This window comes from Doryrhamphus excisus, linkage group LG19 (assembly GCF_037039965.1).
Source record: "Doryrhamphus excisus strain RoL-2023G ecotype Guam linkage group LG19, RoL_Dexc_Guam_v1.1, whole genome shotgun sequence".
NCBI lineage: Eukaryota > Metazoa > Chordata > Actinopteri > Syngnathiformes > Syngnathidae > Doryrhamphus > Doryrhamphus excisus.
In genome coordinates, this window is record NC_136375.1 from 2,276,787 (window position 1) to 2,295,454 (window position 18,668).

Consider the following 18,668-nt stretch of genomic DNA (forward strand, 5'->3'; position numbering starts at 1 on the left):
CATACCTATGGACAATTTGGAGTCAGAAATTAACCTAGCATCCAGGAAACCGAAGTAGAACATGCAAACCACTCATCCACCGTGCGGCTTATGTAGCACTAATAAAGTATAATAAATAAAGACCAGGAATGTAATGCATAAATACTACGAACACAAAGCATTCATAATTTATTTATCGTTCTCAACTGTCACAAAATCGTTAAAAGACGTTAAGAATAAAGGCTTACCGATTTAATTGCTAGTCTTCGGGTAACTTCTTTGAAACACAAGATGCAAATTAAATTAAATTAAATTAAATTAAATTAAATTAAATTAAATTAAATTAAATTAAATTGAATTGAATTGAATTGAATTGAATTGAATTGAATTGAATTGAATTGAATTGAATTAAATTAAATTAAATTAAATTAAATTAAATTAAATTAAATTAAATTAAATTAAATTAAATTAAATTAAATTAAATTAAATTAAATTATCAATCCACTTCAATTAATAATTACAGTAAGATACTACTAATTGAATATAATTGAATTTAATTACATTTATTAATTATATTATTAAATTTATTGATTATTAAATTTATTATTATTAATTAAATTAAATTTAATTAAATGTACTTACTTAATTAATTAAATTCAATTAAATCAATTTAATTAAATCAATTTAATTATTTACTTAATTGAATTTAAAGTAATTAAATTAAATTAAATTAAATTAAATTAAATTAAATTAAATTAAATTAAATTAACATTTAATTTAAATCTACTTCAGTGAATAATTACAGTAAGATACTACCAAAAGAGAAAGGTACACAGACATCCAGCTAACTCGCTAGCGATGTCTGGAAAATTTGGTAGAAGAAAAATAAAGTCATAAAATGTGTATAATAAATAAAGACCACAAATGTAATGCATGAATACTACAAACACAAAGCATTCATAGTTTATTTACCGTTCTCAACTGTCTTTACTGTCTCAACCGTCAATTAAATTTAATTGAATTTAATTGAATTTAATTACATTTATTAATTAAATTATTAAATGTATTTATTATTAAATTTATTGATTAATTAAATTAAATATAATTAAATTTACTTACTTAAATTCAATTAAATCAATTTAATTATTTACTTAATTTAATGTAAAAGTAAAGTAAATAAATTAAATTAAATTAAATTAAATTAAATTAAATTACATTAAATTACATTAAATTAAATTAAATTAAATTAAATTAAATTAAATTAAATTAAAATCTACTTCAGTGAATAATTACAGTAAGATACTACCAAAAGAGAATGCTACACAGACATCCAGCTAACTCGCTAGCGATGTCTGGAAAATCTGGTAGAAGAAAAATAAAGTCATAAAATGTGCAAAAATTCTTTAAAGAGACGGTTGAAATATTTCCAGAATGTAAACAAAAAAAAGCAAAGAGTGAAGTTGCTATTAATTTTTCAGCTTTATGACAAAGCTGAGATGAAATATATGAAGTTGCCCCTGTCTTCGATGCTAGCATTAGCCTTGATGTTTTTCTTGGAATGCAGCATAAAATGTTGCAAAAGTGGCAAAAAAAAACAAACAAGTTTTGACCGTATACACGACGTCTGGTTCTTTTATCGCTTTAGAGACTTTCTTTGGGGGTTTTCGACCTGTCATGTTTGACCCCCCGATTTGTTATCTCTCAAATCTCGCCAGACGTTTCTGTTCATTGTTTGCTTTGGCGTTGCGCATGTTCTCGGTGCGCTGACCAAGTTATGCAATATCAATAAGTTGCAGGCCTTTTTGGGAGGAACAAGGGGATTTTTTTCCTAAGGGTTCAAGGAGGCAAAAAGATATTCAATAAAGCAAGACAGTACACTTCTACTATCTTCCTGCTTTGCTGCAGAGACGTGGAAAAACCATGTGAGCATTCCACAGAACCTTGGCTCAATCCATAAAAGACTGGAATGTACAGCTTTGTGTATGTTGCAGTTGCGTAACAGCCACCCTAAGCTGTTAAAGATCCCATATTGTAGTATTTTACACCCATATCAGATGTACTGTACAACAGTGTACAGTTTAAATGTGCTACATTGTGTGTCCATCACTTTAATGCTAACAACCGGTGTGTGTTTACCATCCAAAACACTGTAACAACTGCACTTTTCCAACGTAATAGCTGCCAAATATAACGTTACACACCTTCAATTTGCCGTCTGTGTGCCTGACTGTCATAACGTAAATGTTAAAACGCTTAAATTAGCAACTGAATTGCCTCTAAAAGACAGGTTTAACGCAAAAACAATCAAGATGCTAACAAAGTAACATATCAATAAAGTTTCTTTGAAAAGGAGTCCACGCATGCGCATTGATGTTATACCGGCGTACAGTTAGAAAAGGGGGCGGGAGCTCGAAGCCTGGCTGCCTGTTGCCCGGAAGAGGACGAGAACTATCCAAGTTGTTGCCGCGTCGTCTTTGTCTGAACGAATAGGACAACCTCCGCTAAAAAAAAAACTTGTAACGGAATGTGTAAACATTATAAATATATTCTTGTTAGTTATATTCTTGTTATATTCAGTTTTCACATTGAAGACGCGTTGCGTGACGTCACTCCCGGCGTGCGGGTGCCCTGCACGTGCGGCACAAACTAGCAAACAATTACGCAATCATACAAAAAAAAAAAAAACCAAGATATTCCGCTTTTTTCTTCCAGTCAGAACGGTCTTACCTGCCGAACCACCCGCGATGATCTGGTGGGAAGCCTCCCGGACGATGCCGCGCGGCTTGGGGATAGCCATGATGTCTTTAAAGCTGCTCTGCCAAAGTAAACAGGCCGGGTTAGTTAGCTAGCTAGCAAGCTAGCTAGCCAGCTAACAAGGGCTCCCTCGCAGTGACGTCACAACTGTACGTTAGAAAAGTCATTTTTATAAGGTAACAACACCCCAAACCAACTCACCTTTTCTTTTCTGTGGTTCTGCAACAGAAGTGGACGTGCGTGGATTCTTCCCTTGCTTCTGGTTCACTCCCCCCCCACACACACACACACCCAAGAGCAAGGGCGCAGCTGATGTGTGCACAGAGGGGCCGCTTTGGAATCGATTACCAGAACTGCCGCAGCAGAGCGCCACTGCAATGTTTGCACCACGTCAAGGTTGAGGTCAGAACCATGACACCTCCCTCTCACATGTGATCAATTTATGACAAAAGATAGAAGTCGCTTTTGTTTTTATTTTGACTTCTCCAAACTTTATTGATAACACTTAGTGGACACAAAACATGGGGCGCACTTTTGCTTCTGGGTGTGCACGTGTTTTGTAATACAATAAAAAAAAATGGCTGCACGGTGGTGGAGTGGTTAGTGCACAGACCTCACAGCTAGTAAACCCGAGTTCTATTCCACTCATGGCCATCTCTGCGTGGAGTTTTTTTGGAGACAAAAAAGTTGTAATCTTACGAAGAAAACATTTTTATTATATGAGAATAATTTAATATTATGAGGAAAAATTAACATAAATACAAAATATGTCATTTTTTTAAATCTTTAATTCTGACTTTTTTTTCATATTTTTCTGGCTTCCTAGGTATGATGTCATGTGATGCGTGTATAAAGTCATGCTAGCTGCTAGCTTACTCTCCGGTATGTGGCGTCACATGCCGAATGTGTGGAAACAGCGACCCAGACCCGTGTTCGATTCCACCCTCGGGCATCTCTGTGTGGAGTTTTCATGTTCTTGTGGGTTTTCTCCGGGTATTCCGGTTTCCTCCCACATTCCAAAAACATGCTAGGTTAATTAGCGACTCCAAATTGTCCATAGGTATGAATGTGAGTGTGAATGGTTGTTTGTCTATATGTGCCCTGTGATTGGCTGATTGGCGACCAGTCCAGGGTGGACTCCGCCTCTCGTCCAAAATCAGCTGGGATAGGCTCCAGCACCCCCACAACCCTTGTGAGGATAAGCGGTAGAAAATGAATGAATTAATGAGTTCTCCTATTTTGTGTGGAAGTGGTAACCTTTTGGCTTCTTATTTTGTCTTTCCCCACCCTCGGCCATCTCTGTGTGGAGTTTGCATGTTCTCCCCGTGCATGCATGGGTTTTCTCCGGGTATTCCGGTTTCCTCCCACATTCCCAAAACATGCTAGCTTAATTAGCGACTCCAAATTGTCCATAGGTATGAATGTGAGTGTGAATGGTTGTTTGTCTATATGTGCAATGTGATTGCCTAATTGGCGACCAGTCCAGGTTGGACCCCGCCTCTTGCCTGAAGACAGCTGGGATAGGCTCCAGCACCCCCACAACCCTCGTGAGGATAAGCGGTAGAAAATTAATGAATGAGTTATCCTCCTATTTTGTGTGGAAGTGGTAACCTTTTGGCTTCTTACTTTGTCTTTCCCCACCCTCGGTTATCTCTGTGTGGAGACAGCTGGGATAGGCTCCAGCCCCCCCCCTCCATGACCCTCGACCTAAGTAAAATGAGGACACACGGCAACAAAAAAGTCTTGATGCGCGTCTCGTTTTATTGTAATGTGACGCACAAACATACACACATTGTAACAAATACTACCTTTAACCCCAAAAACAGTCAATAAATTAATACAATAGTGGTTCGATCCGAGGAGTTCAAGTCAACGCACCACTAAACTAGCTATAAAAATATCTAATATTATTCGTAAAATTTATTTTTTAATGTGTCACAACAGTGGTTCTGTGCTAAGTTCATAAGAAAACAACATTGCACTGAAAGTACGACTCATAATAATAACCTTAACATTGGTGTGCGTTACCCTCCATGTCCAATAGATGGCAGCAAAGAGAGCCAGTAACAGAGTCGTTCATGGAAAAGTACCCTATTAGTGTTTCCCTTATGTACAGTCCCGGCTAATAAATTGGCAACAATCTGGCAGACCACAAGTTACGATGTCGTCTAGTTACGATATAGCTGGCGACCGACCGTTCAAAGACAGTCCCGTTTTGTTGTTCGGGATCCGTTTTGAAGACGCTTTGAATGTTTTTGTTTTAGTTCCCCGTCACTTTGCATACCGTTCACCCGGCTAATCAAATTAGCTCGGCGGTCGAAGAAATAGCGACAGACGCGTCACAGCAATGTGGGCCGCTTGGTGGCGTAGTTCATGTCCACGTCCTGGGGGGAGCTCGGGGGGGTGGCTGGGTTCCAGTGGTTGTTCATGTAGCTGGCCATGAGGAGGGTCAGCTCCAGGATCTGGATGCAAAACAAAAAACAGTACCTCGGTGACATAAAACTGGTTTTCACTATGGGGGCATATTCATATTCATGTATGATCACCTCATGATATTATCATGTATTGAATTATCATTTTACAGTTAGATTCCATTGCTGTTTGGGTTAGTAACCATCCAAATGAGTTTTTTAAACAACTCTATAGTGCCATTCAAAAGCACATTAAGCTAACTGCTAATTTAGTAGAACTACAAACCCAGCAAGCATGATGCATTTAATGGCCGCATTTTTTAAATGGTGCAATCATAAAAGTTTATATTACAGCCGAACATGTTCCTAAAAGACGTAGAGTTAAGGTAACCTTTTGTTTCGGAGTTTTTTTTAAATTTTATGCTGCTTTTGTTAGTTTTTTTTATATACGCCCAAATGGTGATGCAGTTCTGAATGGGGTTTGTACTGCAATGGAAAAATTGTTGCATACCAAGATTAAATGTTTATTGAATTCATTCATTCATTTTCTACCGCTTTTCCTCACAAGGGTCGCGGGGGGGTGCTGGAGCCTATCCCAGCTGTCTTCAGGACGCGAGGCGGGGTCCACCCTGGACTGGTCGCCAATCAGCCAATCACAGGGCACATACAGACAAACAACCATTCACACTCACATTCATACCTATGGACAATTTGGAGTCGCTAATTTGGAGTAGCCTAGCATGTTTTTGGAATGTGGGAGGAAACCGGAATAACCGCGGAAAAAAAAAAAAAACCCACGCATGCACGGGGAGAACATGCAAACTCCACACAGAGATGGCCGAGTGTGGAATCGAACACGGGTCTCCTAGCTGTGAGGTATGCGCGCTAACCACTCGACACCGTGCCCCTTAACCATAATTTATTTTATAATATATATTCATTTATATTATATAATATTATTATTAAATATTGTTATTGAATATTATTATTAAATATTATTATTGAATATTATTATTAAATATTATTATTATTATATTTTTATATTTATTATATAATTATTTATAAATATTCATTTATTTTGTAATATTTATTCATTTATATTGTATATTATTATTAAATATTATTATTATTAAATATTATTATTATTATTAAATATTATCAATTATTATTATTATTATTAAATATTAATATTAAATATTAATATTTAATAATAATATTTAATAATATTATATTTTTATATTTATTATATAATTATATATAAATATTCATTTATTTTGTAATATTTATTCATTTATATTGTATATTATTATTATTAAATATTATTATTATTAAATATTATTTACTATTATCATTAAATATTATTATTAAATATTTTTATATTTATTATATAATTTATATAAATATTATATATAAATATTTATTTTGTAATATTTATTCATTTATATTGTATATTATTATTATTAAATAGTATTATTAAATAGTATTATTAAATATTATTATTAAATATTATTATTAAATATTATTAAATATTATCATTAAATATTATTATTAAATATTATTAAATTTTTATATTTATTATATAATTTATATAAATATTCATTTATTTTGTAATAGTTACTAGCTTCACGTTCTCCACAATTACAACACCGGTTCCCTTGCTGTTGTGTTGCGCAATACAGAATACTACAGCTATGTTTACCGTTCCGCTTTCTCATGCACTCCAAATCATTACTACAGTTACAGCACAGATGCTAAAGTTAGCGGCTAAGTCACCTTTGGTTTAGCCATAGCGAACAGCAGCTTCTCCACACTCTTCTTCCCCACCCCCGACTCCTTTCGCCGGCCGGTGACGACCATGAAGTCGTCGCCGCAGCCCCCGAAGGTGATGACCGACTGGTAGGAGTACGACGCCAGCGTGTGCTACACGGTTGGAAAAACACATCGGTGGCGTTTACCTGTTAACGTTGATATGCTAGCTGCTAGCTGCTAGCTACAAACCATGGCGCAGTCCAGCACGCTAACACCGTCCTCGTTGACCGCCAACCACGCCGGACCCTGCTCATCCGGGGAGGGGGGCACGGTCTGCAAACAAGAGCAGTATTCGTCGTACTACGGAAGCGATACATGTACTACGAATCAACCCAACCTTGACGCTGAAGAGTTTGGCGCCAAACAGGGGCCACCTGCGAGCCACCGTCAGGTAAATTCTCACGCATTCGGGCGCACTGCGCCCATGTAGCGTAGACCACTTGGTCGCCAGACGCTCACTAAGATCTCTAAATGGGACATCAAACACGACACGACATTTACAGTTCGAATCCGCACTAGTAAGCATTAACGGTATTCATCCGGAAGCGCAACCGGAATTTAAAGGGCTCAAAAATCAGTAAGTGTATCAAAAAGGATTCGAACCTGAGCTGCTCTGTGCCGCAGTTCTGCTTGTAGCGTTTTGGGTAGAAGCGTTCGAGCGCCTGAAGGAGAATCAGATGAAATTTGGCTTGGGTGGACCCCAAGGCGGCCGATCGCTCCAGGTCGCCGTGCTCGACCTTTATAGTGTGACGAATATAAGACGTCAATTATGTGTGTGTGTGTGTGTGTGTGTGTGTGTGTACCTGCGCCATGAGGGCGGCCACCTCCATCGCTAACTCCTTGTTGACGGGGAAGTGACCCCGATGGACGTCGTTGTTGACTTGGTAGGCCAGAAGGAGGCGCTCTCGCTCTGTCTCGCCTTTCACTTGCGAGCGGAAGCACAACCTGAGGGGGCCACGGAAACATTTGCAATAAATTCATCGCATTTTCATTAGCTTGTTTGCGCTATAATAAAAAAAAAACGTTACCTGTTCTTGTAGGTTAAACGTACGATCCGCGTCCCCTCATTTTTGCCCCCGTGAAGCTCCTTGAGGGCCTGCTCCCATTTTGAAATAACATCGCAAATCTGGAAGCAAAAGCCAAACATTTACTATAAAATATCCAATCAGCTACACCGACAGTGCTGGAGCCTATCCCAGCTGTCTTGGAGCGAGAGGCGAGGTCCACCCTGGACTGGTCGCCAATCACAGGGACACATATAAACAAACAACCATTCACACTCACATTCATACCTATGGACAATTTGGAGTCGCTAATTAACCTAGCATGTTTTTGGAATGTGGGAGGAAACCGGAGTACCCGGAAAAAAACCCACGCATGCACGGGGAGAACATGCAAACTCCACACAGAGATGGCCGAGGGTGGGGAAAAGACAAAATAAGAAGCCAAAAGGTTACCACTTCCACACAAAATAGGAGAACTCATTAATTCATTCATTTTCTACCGCTTATCCTCACGAGGGTCGCAGGGGGTGCTGGAGCCTATCCCAGCTGTCTTGGAGCGAGAGGCGAGGTCCACCCTGGACTGGTCGCCAATCAGCCAATCACAGGGCACATATAGACAAACAACCATTCACACTCACATTCATACCTATGGACAATTTGGAGTCGCTAATTAACCTAGCATGTTTTTATGGAATGTGGGAGGAAACCGGAGTACCTGGAAAAAAACCCACGCATGCACGGGGAGAACATGCAAACTCCACACAGAGATGGCCGAGGGTGGGGAAAGACAAAATAAGAAGCCAAAAGGTTACCACTTCCACACAAAATAGGATAACTCATTAATTCATTCATTTTCTACCGCTTATCCTCACGAGGGTCACAGGGGTGCTGGAGCCTATCCCAGCTGTCTTAGGGCGAGAGGCGAGGTCCACCCTGGACTGGTCGCCAATCAGCCAATCACAGGGCACATATAGACAAACAACCATTCACACTCACATTCATACCTATGGACAATTTGGAGTCGCTAATTAAGCTAGCATGTTTTTATGGAATGTGGGAGGAAACCGGAGTACCCGGAAAAAAACCCACGCATACACGGGGAGAACATGCAAACTCCACACAGAGATAACCGAGGGTGGGGAAAAGACAAAATAAGAAGCCAAAAGGTTACCACTTCCACACAAAATAGGAGAACTCATTAATTCATTCATTTGGAGTCACTAATTAACCTAGAATGTTTTTATGGAATGTGGGAGGAAAAACCGGAATACCCGGAGAAAAGTCACACTTGCAGAGATGGCCGAGGGTGGGATTGAACCCGGGTCTCCGAGCTGTTATTTAAAATTATTTTGTATAATTTCATATAAATCATTGTATTTGTTTATTGTGTTGTTTATTTATTTGTATTTTTTTTACACTTTTATATGAATATTTTTTATTCTGGTTTATTTGTAATGATTTCTTTATACTTTTACATATGTTGATTTTTTTTAAACATATTTTTAATATCATTTTGTAAAAAAAACTTCCACTTATTTATTTGCTGTTTTTAATTCTTTTATACACTTTTCAGTCATTTTTATCTTTATTTATTTTTAAAAAATGTGTCATTTTTTTTACAATTTAATTTTTTTATTTCTTTTTCATTATTCTTTATTTGTAACTATTTTTTACACTTAATTTTCTTTTAATTGTAATTATTTTATGCCCATATTTTTAATATCATTTTGTATAATTTTTTTACACTTTTATTTATTTGCTGTTTTTAATTCTTTTGTACACTTTTACATTTTTATTTTTACTTATTTAAAAAAAATTGTGTAATTTAAATTTTTTTTTTTACAATTTAATTTTTTTATTTCTTTTTTTATTATTCTTTATTTGTAACTATTTTATTACACTTAATTGTCTTTTAATTGTAATTATTTTATGCCGATATTTTTAATATCATTTTGTATAATTTTTTTACACTTATTTATTTTTACACTTTTATTCATTTTTATTTTTACTTATTTAAAAAAAATGTGTAATTAAAAAAATTTTTTTTACAATTTAATTTTTTTATTTCTTTTTTATTATTCTTTATTTGTAACTATTTTATTACACTTAATTGTCTTTTAATTGTAATTATTTTATGCCGATATTTTTAATATCATTTTGTATAATTTTTTTACACTTATTTATTTTTACACTTTTATTCATTTTTATTTTTACTTATTTAAAAAAAGTTGTGTAGATTGTTAAAAAAAATTTTACAATGACATTTTTTCATTTCTTTTTCATTATTCTTGTAACTATTTTTTACACTTAATTGTCTTTTAATTGTAATTATTTTATGCACATATTTTTAATATCATTTTGTATAATTTTTCACACTTATTTATTTGCTGTTTTTAATTCTTTTATACACTTTTCAGTCATTTTTATTTTTACTTATTTAAAAAAATGTAACTTTAATTTTTTTTACAATTTAATTTTTTTATTTCTTTTTCATTATTCTTTATTTGTCACTATTTTTTACACTTAATTGTCTTTTAATTAATCATTTTATGCACATATTTTTAATATCATTTTGTATATTTTTTTTACACTTTTATGTATTTGCTGTTTTTAATTCTTTTATACACTTTTTAGTCATTTTTATTTGTACTTATTAAAAAAAATGTGTAATTAAATTTTTTTTTTACAATTTAATTTTTTATTTCTTTTTTATTATTCTTTATTTTAACTATTTTTTACAATTAATTGTCCTTTAATTTTAATTATTTTATGTACATATTTTTAATATCATTTTGTATAATTTTTTACACTTTTATTTATTTGCTGTTTTTAATTCTTTTATACACTTTTCAGTCATTTTTATTTCTACCTATTTAAAAAATAGTGTAATTTTGTAATTTGTTTACATTTTTATTTTTTATTTCTTTTTCAATATTATTTACAGTTATATTTAAGTCATTTTTATTATTTATTTTTACACTTACGTGGCATTTTTATTTATTTCTATTGATTTTTCACACTTTTAAGTCATTTTTAGTTTCGGTTTATTTTTAAAACTTTTATTTGTCATTTCAAAATGTATTTTTATTTTTTAAAAATGTATGTATGCTTTAATTTATGTATTTTTAATTTATTTTGACGTTATTTTGATTTTTAAATGTATTTTAAAAATATAAAAAATTTTTTTATTGTATTTTAATGTAATTTTTTAAATTGTATTTTTCAAATCTCCAATGTCACCCTTTAGAAATATAAGGTAGAAACAAATGTTCTAGTCTTCCTTTTGGTCGGTTCCATGTTTACACACATCGCCGTGGAACACAACATCCTGTGTACCTTTTATACATGAGTCAAAATGGCCGCTATTGAAAGGGTTGTACTCCCGTTTCTACTGCGAGATGACGTCTCTTAAAGTCCCACCTTGGCAGAAGGCAGCAAGCAGTGCTCCAAGTCTTTTCCCGAGGGGTCATCGGTGAAGAGCGCGAACCCCGACAGATGAGGACTCCTCATGGCGATCCTCTGGTTCAGCGTGTTGAGGAACTCCTCCACCGTGGTGGAACCGTCGAAGCCAACCACCTCCACGAAAGCGAAAAAAAAATAAAAAATATAGCTGTGGAGAAGTTGTTGTTAATGTTGACGTTTAAATAAAGTTACCTGGTAGGTGTTGTTCATGAAGTGAACAGGGATGCTGAAGGGCAGGGAATGATGGTAGGGGTTCCTGAGGAGGATGGAGACGATCTCCATACGTGAGGGTTTGGCCTCCCGCTCGCCGTTCTGCAACGTTCTCTCCACGGAACGCTGGCAGTACACGGCGTATTTACCAACGTCGCTCCTGGGCGAGAAAAAAAAAAAAAAAAAAAGTTATGATGTTAGCGTTAGCACAGCAGGAATCGAACTTAAGGGGTTCTTGCCTGGGGTCGGCGTGGCGGTGCAGGTGCTGCCTGAGGTACCACAGGAAGTGTTGCTGAGGCAGGAAGAGCGCCACGCACACCGACAGCAGCTGCCAGCACTGAGATGCCACAATTTAAAAAAAAAAAAAACAAAACTTTATTGTCCACCCTGTACATGTACAAGTGGGCGTGACCTGTCTGACCTGCGTTAGGGAGTGGTTGTGCTCGATTGGTCGGTTGGTCTGCTTGATGAGCTGACAGTACATCTCGTTGTGCAGCTCCGGGTGCGCCAGGCACACCTGAAGCGCGTTCTGGGCCAGCGAGGTGTGGTAGTCCACGGAGGGAGACTCCACCAGGACGTTGATGAAGAGCTGGCACGACTACAAGAAGGGAGACGCCAATGGTAGATGTTATATAAAGATGTCCAGCAGAGGGCGGCAGATGTCCGCTATCACAGGCAGAGGACTTCTTTTAGTGGCCGCAAGGGGGCTCTCTTCAGCAGCTTAGCGTTAAGACGTCCCGTTTGAGGAAACCTTCAATTTGGAGGGTCTTTATTTCAAAAGTGACAACGGTTTTCCCAGTGGGGGGCCAAATAGTGAAAAATTAAAGGATGCAACTTTGCCACGCATTTTTGCTGTTGTTGGGGTTATTTTTTCTCATTTAAAAAATCAAAAAAATCCCATCAAAATGTTATTTTATTAAATTTTTTTAAACTTAATTTTATTATAATAATAAATATATATAATAAAATATAATAAAATAAAAAAATCCCAACAAAATGTTATTTTTTTCTTTTATAAACTTTTTTTTTTTTATAAAATTTTATTTTATTTTTTTAAACTTCATTTTACCATAATAATAATAAATATATATGATTAAATATAATATTAAAAAAAAGAAAAATCCCATCAAAATGTTATTTTATTTTCTTTTTTAAATTCCATTTTATCATAATAATAATAAATATATATACTATAATAAAATAATCCCATCAAAATGTTATTTTATTTAATTCTTTTTAACTTCATTTTATTATAATAATAAATATATATAATATAATAAAATAAAAAATCCCATCAAAATGTTATTTTATTTATTTTTTTAAACTTCATTTTACCATGTTAATAATAAATATATATAATTAAATATAATATAATAAAAATTAAAAAATCCCATCAAAATGTTATTTTCATTTCTTTTTTAAACTTCATTTTATCACAAAAATAATAAATATATATATAATGAAATATAATATAAAATTAAAAAATCCCATCAAAATGTTTTATTTTTTTAAACTTCATTTTACCATAATAATAATAAATATATATAATAAAATGTAATATAATAAAATAAAAAATTCCATCAAAATGTTATTTTCTTTTCTTTTTGTAAACTTCATTTTATCATAATAATAATGAATATATATAATAAAATATAATATAATAAAATAAAAAAAATCCCATCAAAATGTTATTTTCTTTTTTTTTAAACTTAAATTTATTATAATAATAATTAATTAAAAATGTCTTTTATATTATGTATTATTTAAAATTATATTTAAAATATTATATTTCAAAAATTATTGCCCTAAAATTAGCTAGCAATCATTCCAGGATTCCAAAATTCCCATCCAAATGTTTTTTTTCTTTTTTGTACGTCATTTTATAATAATAATAAATTAATAATAATTAAATAAAATAATTAAATAATAAAATTTTGCTGTTATTTTTCCTCATAAAAAAATTCCATCAGAATGCTATTTTTTTATTTTTTTTAACTTCATTTTATAATAATAATAATAAAGTATTTTGTATTATGTAGTATTTAAAATGATTTTTTAAATATTATATTTCAAAGATTATTGCCCTGCAATTGGCTAGCGATCATTCCAGGGCGGACCCCGCCTCTCGCCCGAAGACAGCTGGGATAGGCTCCAGCTTACATTACAAAAAATTACATTAAAATACAATTAAAAGGAGAACATTCAAACTCTTTTTTCCATATTGTTTTTAATTTTTTAAACTTGTAGCATCATAACTTTTTCCACAACCGAATTTTCCCCCGAAATGACACCTTTTATTTATGTTGTTTGTCTTTTTTCTTTAATATTTAAGGTTTTTGCGACAAAAATTATTTTTTCTTTTTTTGTTAAAATGATATCATCATATTTTTACATGATTCTTCAAACTACTGTTGATTTTTCAATTTTTGGTGTTAGTTTTATTTTTTGTAGTTTTCCTGTTTAATTATATTTTAATATTATTGTACTTGTTTAATTTTTTAAAATATTTTCTTTTAATATTTTAATTTTAATATTTTTTTCATATTTAAATGATATTTTAAGAATTTAAAAATACCTTCGGCCCCCAGGCACTTTGGACACCTCAGGCTTATTATAGTAATTATGATAATGTAAATAAATTTTTCTGATTAATAACAATTTTTTTGCCATAAAAATATTAATTGATTAGCTTGTTTATGGAAAAAAATTATTAAAACAATATATAGATACCACCTATAAAAGTAATTGTCTTTAAGTAATTTAAATGACTTTATAGCTTTTTTCAAATTGTACTTTTAATTTATTTTTAATTGACATTTTGTGTTTTATGGGGGAAAAATCATTCCTAAAATTCCTAAAAATTCCTAAAATTCATTCCTAAAATTCCTGTTATTTTCCTTCATTGTTGAACTGCATTGGCTTTTCCGAGTCAGACCTTGAAGAGCTTGAGAGCTTCCGTCTGCAGCGCTTCCGAAGGCAGCGTGGTGAGAGGCCATGGAATTCCCTCCTTGGAGAAGCTCAGGGTCTCGCTCTTCCAAAAGGACGATTCTGGGAAGAACGACACAAAACCGCTGAAAGCTCGGCAGCTGACCTGAAGACCCAGACGGCGTTTACAACCGGGGGGGGGGAGCATGTCTGACAAGATGAAAATAACTGCTGACAAAATGTTACATTTATATCGAGACCCCCCCCCCGCCCCCACCCCCAAGCCTGACTACACCCTCTTATTTTCTTTAATTGTGTCTACTAGATCGAGAAATAGAAATGTAAAGGTAACTATAGGGGTGTTATTTCATGTCTAGAGGGCTCTAATAATGTTAAAAAGTCTATTTAGGAAGGCGGTAAACAGGTTCTCTATGTCCTATGTGTCTTATTTTCTTTTATTATTTCCACTATATTAGGTAATAGGAATGTAAAGGCAACTATAGGGGTGCTATTTCATGTATAGAGGGCTCTAATAATGTTAAAAAGCATATTTAGAAGGCGGTAAACCGGTTTTGTAAGTCCTATGTGTCTCAATTTCTTTTATTATGTCCACTGTATTAGATAATGGGAATGTAAAGGTGACTATAGGGGTGCTATTTCATTTCTATAGGGCTCTAATAATGTTAAAAAGTGTATTTAGGAAGTCTTAAACAGGTTTTCTATGTCTTATGTGTCTTGTTTTCTTCCATTATGTCTACAATATTGGGTAATAGGAATGTAAAGGTGACTATAGGGGTGTTATTCCATGTCTAGAGGGCTCTAATAATGTTACAAAGTGTATTTCAAAAGGTCTTAAACAGGTGTTCTATGTATTATGTGTCTTATTTTCTTTAAATGTGTCCACTAGATTGAGAAATAGGAGTGTAAAAGTAACTGTAGGGGTGTTATTCCATGTAAGAGGGCTCTAATAATGTTAAAAAGCATATTTAGAAGGCGGTAAACAGATTTTTTATGTCCTATGTGTCTTATTTTCTTTTATTATTTCCACTATATTAAGTAATAGGAATGTAAAGGCGACTATAGGGGTGCTATTTCATGTCTATGGGGCTCTAGTAATGTTAAAAAGCATATTTAGAAGGCGGTAAACCGGTTTTGTAAGTCCTATGTGTCTCAATTTCTTTTATTATGTCCACTGTATTAGATAATGGGAATGTAAAGGTGACTATAGGGGTGTTATTCCATGTCTAGAGGGCTCTAATAATGTTAAAAAGTGTATTTAGGAAGGCGGTAAACAGGTTTTCTATGTCCTATGTGTCTCATTTTCTTTTATTATGTGTCTACTAGATTGAGAAATAGGAGTGTAAGGGTAACTATAGGGGTGTTATTTCATGTCTAGAGGGCTCTAATAATGTTAAAAAGAATATTTAGAAGTCGGTAAATCGGTTTTCTATGTCCTATGTGTCTTATTTTCTTTTATTATTTCCACTATATTAGGTAATAGGAAAGTAAAGGCGACTATAGGGGTGCTATTTCATGTCTAGAGGGCTCTAATAATGTTAAAAAGCATATTTAGAAGGCGGTAAACAGGTTTTTTATGTCCTATGTGTCTCACTTTCTTTTATTATGTCTACAATATTGGGTAATAGGAATGTAAAGGTGACTATAGGGGTGTTATTCCATGTCTAGAGGGCTCTAATAATGTTACAAAGTGTATTTAGAAGGTCTTAAACAGGTTTTATATGTCCTCTGTGTCTTGTTTTCTTTAATTGTGTCTACTAGGTTGAGAAATAGGAATGTAGAGGTGACTATAGGGGTGTTATATCATGTCTATAGGGCTCTAGTAATGTTAAAAAGTATATTTAGGAAGTTGGACAGTAGGAACAGGTTTTCTATGACCTATGTTTCTTATTTTCTTCCATTATGTCTACAATATTGGGTAATCGCAGTGTAAAGGTGACTATAGGGGTGTTATTTCATGTCTAGAGGGCTCTAATAATGTTAAAAAGCATATTTAAAAGGCACTAAACAGGTGAAAATTGACTTTAATCCAATGGTATGTTTTTGTGTGTCACCTGCGTCCCCATCAGCGTCAAGCAGTCGCCCGATGAGCTGCTCGTACTCCGTGCCCACCCTCAAATTTGCGCCACTTCCTGCGGCCACAGACAGGTGATACAACCAGGCATCCTGCGGACAAAAGAGCCGTTTGCGCCCAGGAAGTTCCAAACTCCAGCCATGGCGGTCAACCGTACCTTTTCCTGTTTGGTTCCTATGAGAAGGTACGTGGGGCTCTGGTCGGCGGGCTTGATCACCAAGGTGCAGTGAGACGACAGGAAGCCCCGACTGCCCGCCTCGTAGTCCTCATCTGAGTCGCACGAACGATCCACTTCCTGGACCGAGGCCTCGCGCATCTGCAGCCGACCCAGAGGCAACTGAGACAGAAGAGGGTACAAACGTAAATGCTCCATTTTATGAGAATAAAGTCAAAATATTAAGAGGAAAACGTCTCATTCCAACCAGAGGAAAAAATCTCATTTAAATATGTAATTTTATTATATTTTTTATTCATTTTAATTTTTTTCATTCATTTTAATTTTTATTTATTTTAATGTTTTTTATTTATTTTATTTTTTTTATTTATTTTAATTAAATTTTTTTTTATGTCATTTTAGTCGGCATAGAGGCAAGCTATTAAAAAAATGTTTTATTTTGTAATGTCATATACTAAATGCTCAATTTTATGACAATAAAGTCAAAATATAAAGAAGAAAACGTCTCATTCCAACCAGAAGAAAAATTCTAATTTTAAATATGTAATTTTATATTTTTTTATTTATTTTATTATTATATTTTTTTTAATTTGTCATTTTAGGCGGCATAAAGGCAAGCTATTAAAGAAAAAGTTTTATTTTGTAATGTCATATAAATGCTCCATTTTATGAGAATAAAGTCAAAATATTAAGAGAAAAACGTCTCATTCCAACCAGAGGAAAAATTCAAATTCTATGTCATTTTATTTTATTTTTTTAATTTATTTTATTTTATTATTATTTTTTTTAATATTTCATTTTAGTCGGCATAGAGGCAAGCTATTAAAGAAAAAGTTTTATTTTGTAAGGTCATAATATTCAGAGAAACAAAACAAATTTAAATTCAAATAAGTTATCTATTTTTTTTAATTAATTTTTTTATTTATTCAATTTTTTTATTTTTTAAATATGTCATTTTAGTCGGCATAGAGGCGAGCTATTAAAAAAAAGTTTTATTTTGTAATGTCATAATATTCAGAGAAACAAAACAAATTTAAATCCAAATAAGTTATTTTTTTATTTAATTTTTTTATTTATTTAATTTTTTATTTTAAGTTGCCTATTATTATTTTTTTATTTATTTAAATTTTTTATATTTATTTCATTTTTTTATATTTTTAAATATGTCATTTTAGAGGCAAGCTTTATTTTGTATTGTCATAATATTCAGAGAAATAAAACAAATTTAAATCCAAATAAGTTATTTTTTTAATTAAATTTTTTTATTTATTTAATTTTTTATTTTAAATTGCCTATTATTATTTTTTTATTTATTATATTTTTTTATATTTATTTAATTTTTTTTATTTTTTTAAATATGTCATTTTAGAGGCAAGCTTTATTTTGTATTGTCATAATATTCAGAGAAACAAAACAAATTTAAATCCAAATAACTTATTTTTTTTATTTAATTTTTGTATTTATTTAATTTTTTATTTTAAGTTGCCTATTATTATTTTTTTATTTATTATATTTTTTTATATTTATTTAATTTTTTTAATTTTTTTTTAAACATGTCATTTTAGAGGCAAGCTTTATTTTGTATTGTCATAATATTCAGAGAAACAAAACAAATTTAAATCCAAATAAGTTATTTTTTTTATTTAATTTTTTTATTTATTTAATTTTTTATTTTAAATTGCCTATTATTATTGTTTTATTTATTATATTTTTTATATTTATTTAATTTTTTTTTATTTTTTTAAATATGTCATTTTAGAGGCAAGCTTTATTTTGTATTGTCATAATATTCAGAGAAACAAAACAAATTTAAATCCAAATAAGTTATTTTTTTTATTTAATTTTTT

The 18,668-nt window shown here is 32.6% G+C and overlaps 2 protein-coding genes and 1 long non-coding RNA gene across 4 annotated transcripts in view; 1 reads left to right on the forward strand and 2 right to left on the reverse strand.

Annotated features, from left to right (window-relative positions):
• Positions 1 to 3,135, reverse strand: part of slc25a21 (solute carrier family 25 member 21) — a 136,202-nt gene extending 133,067 nt beyond the window's left edge. Inside the window, exons 1-2 of the mRNA XM_058056512.2 lie at positions 2,935 to 3,135; positions 2,707 to 2,794 (exon numbers count right to left, since the gene is read on the reverse strand). Of these exons, the coding sequence (XP_057912495.2) occupies positions 2,707 to 2,776 (70 nt within the window). The 5' untranslated portion in view covers positions 2,777 to 2,794; positions 2,935 to 3,135. The remainder of the gene's footprint in view (positions 1 to 2,706; positions 2,795 to 2,934) is intronic.
• On the forward strand, positions 2,321 to 12,701 carry LOC131106948 (uncharacterized). Its single transcript, XR_013630344.1, has 3 exons — positions 2,321 to 2,882; positions 2,962 to 3,135; positions 11,372 to 12,701. It is a non-coding gene; the product is annotated as an uncharacterized LOC131106948 (long non-coding RNA).
• The window catches only part of plekhh1 (pleckstrin homology domain containing, family H (with MyTH4 domain) member 1), a 34,240-nt gene continuing 20,552 nt past the window's right edge, over positions 4,981 to 18,668 (reverse strand). For both annotated transcript variants that reach the window (XM_078798986.1, XM_078798985.1), the window contains 14 exons: positions 16,804 to 16,983; positions 16,627 to 16,738; positions 14,565 to 14,677; positions 12,051 to 12,227; positions 11,869 to 11,966; positions 11,612 to 11,789; positions 11,378 to 11,533; positions 7,982 to 8,079; positions 7,757 to 7,898; positions 7,557 to 7,690; positions 7,291 to 7,420; positions 7,143 to 7,226; positions 6,918 to 7,064; positions 4,981 to 5,195 (listed from right to left, as the gene is read on the reverse strand). In XM_078798986.1, coding sequence (XP_078655112.1) covers positions 5,073 to 5,195; positions 6,918 to 7,064; positions 7,143 to 7,226; positions 7,291 to 7,420; positions 7,557 to 7,690; positions 7,757 to 7,898; positions 7,982 to 8,079; positions 11,378 to 11,533; positions 11,612 to 11,789; positions 11,869 to 11,966; positions 12,051 to 12,227; positions 14,565 to 14,677; positions 16,627 to 16,738; positions 16,804 to 16,983 — 1,872 coding nt within the window. In that variant the 3' untranslated portion in view covers positions 4,981 to 5,072. The remainder of the gene's footprint in view (positions 5,196 to 6,917; positions 7,065 to 7,142; positions 7,227 to 7,290; positions 7,421 to 7,556; positions 7,691 to 7,756; positions 7,899 to 7,981; positions 8,080 to 11,377; positions 11,534 to 11,611; positions 11,790 to 11,868; positions 11,967 to 12,050; positions 12,228 to 14,564; positions 14,678 to 16,626; positions 16,739 to 16,803; positions 16,984 to 18,668) is intronic.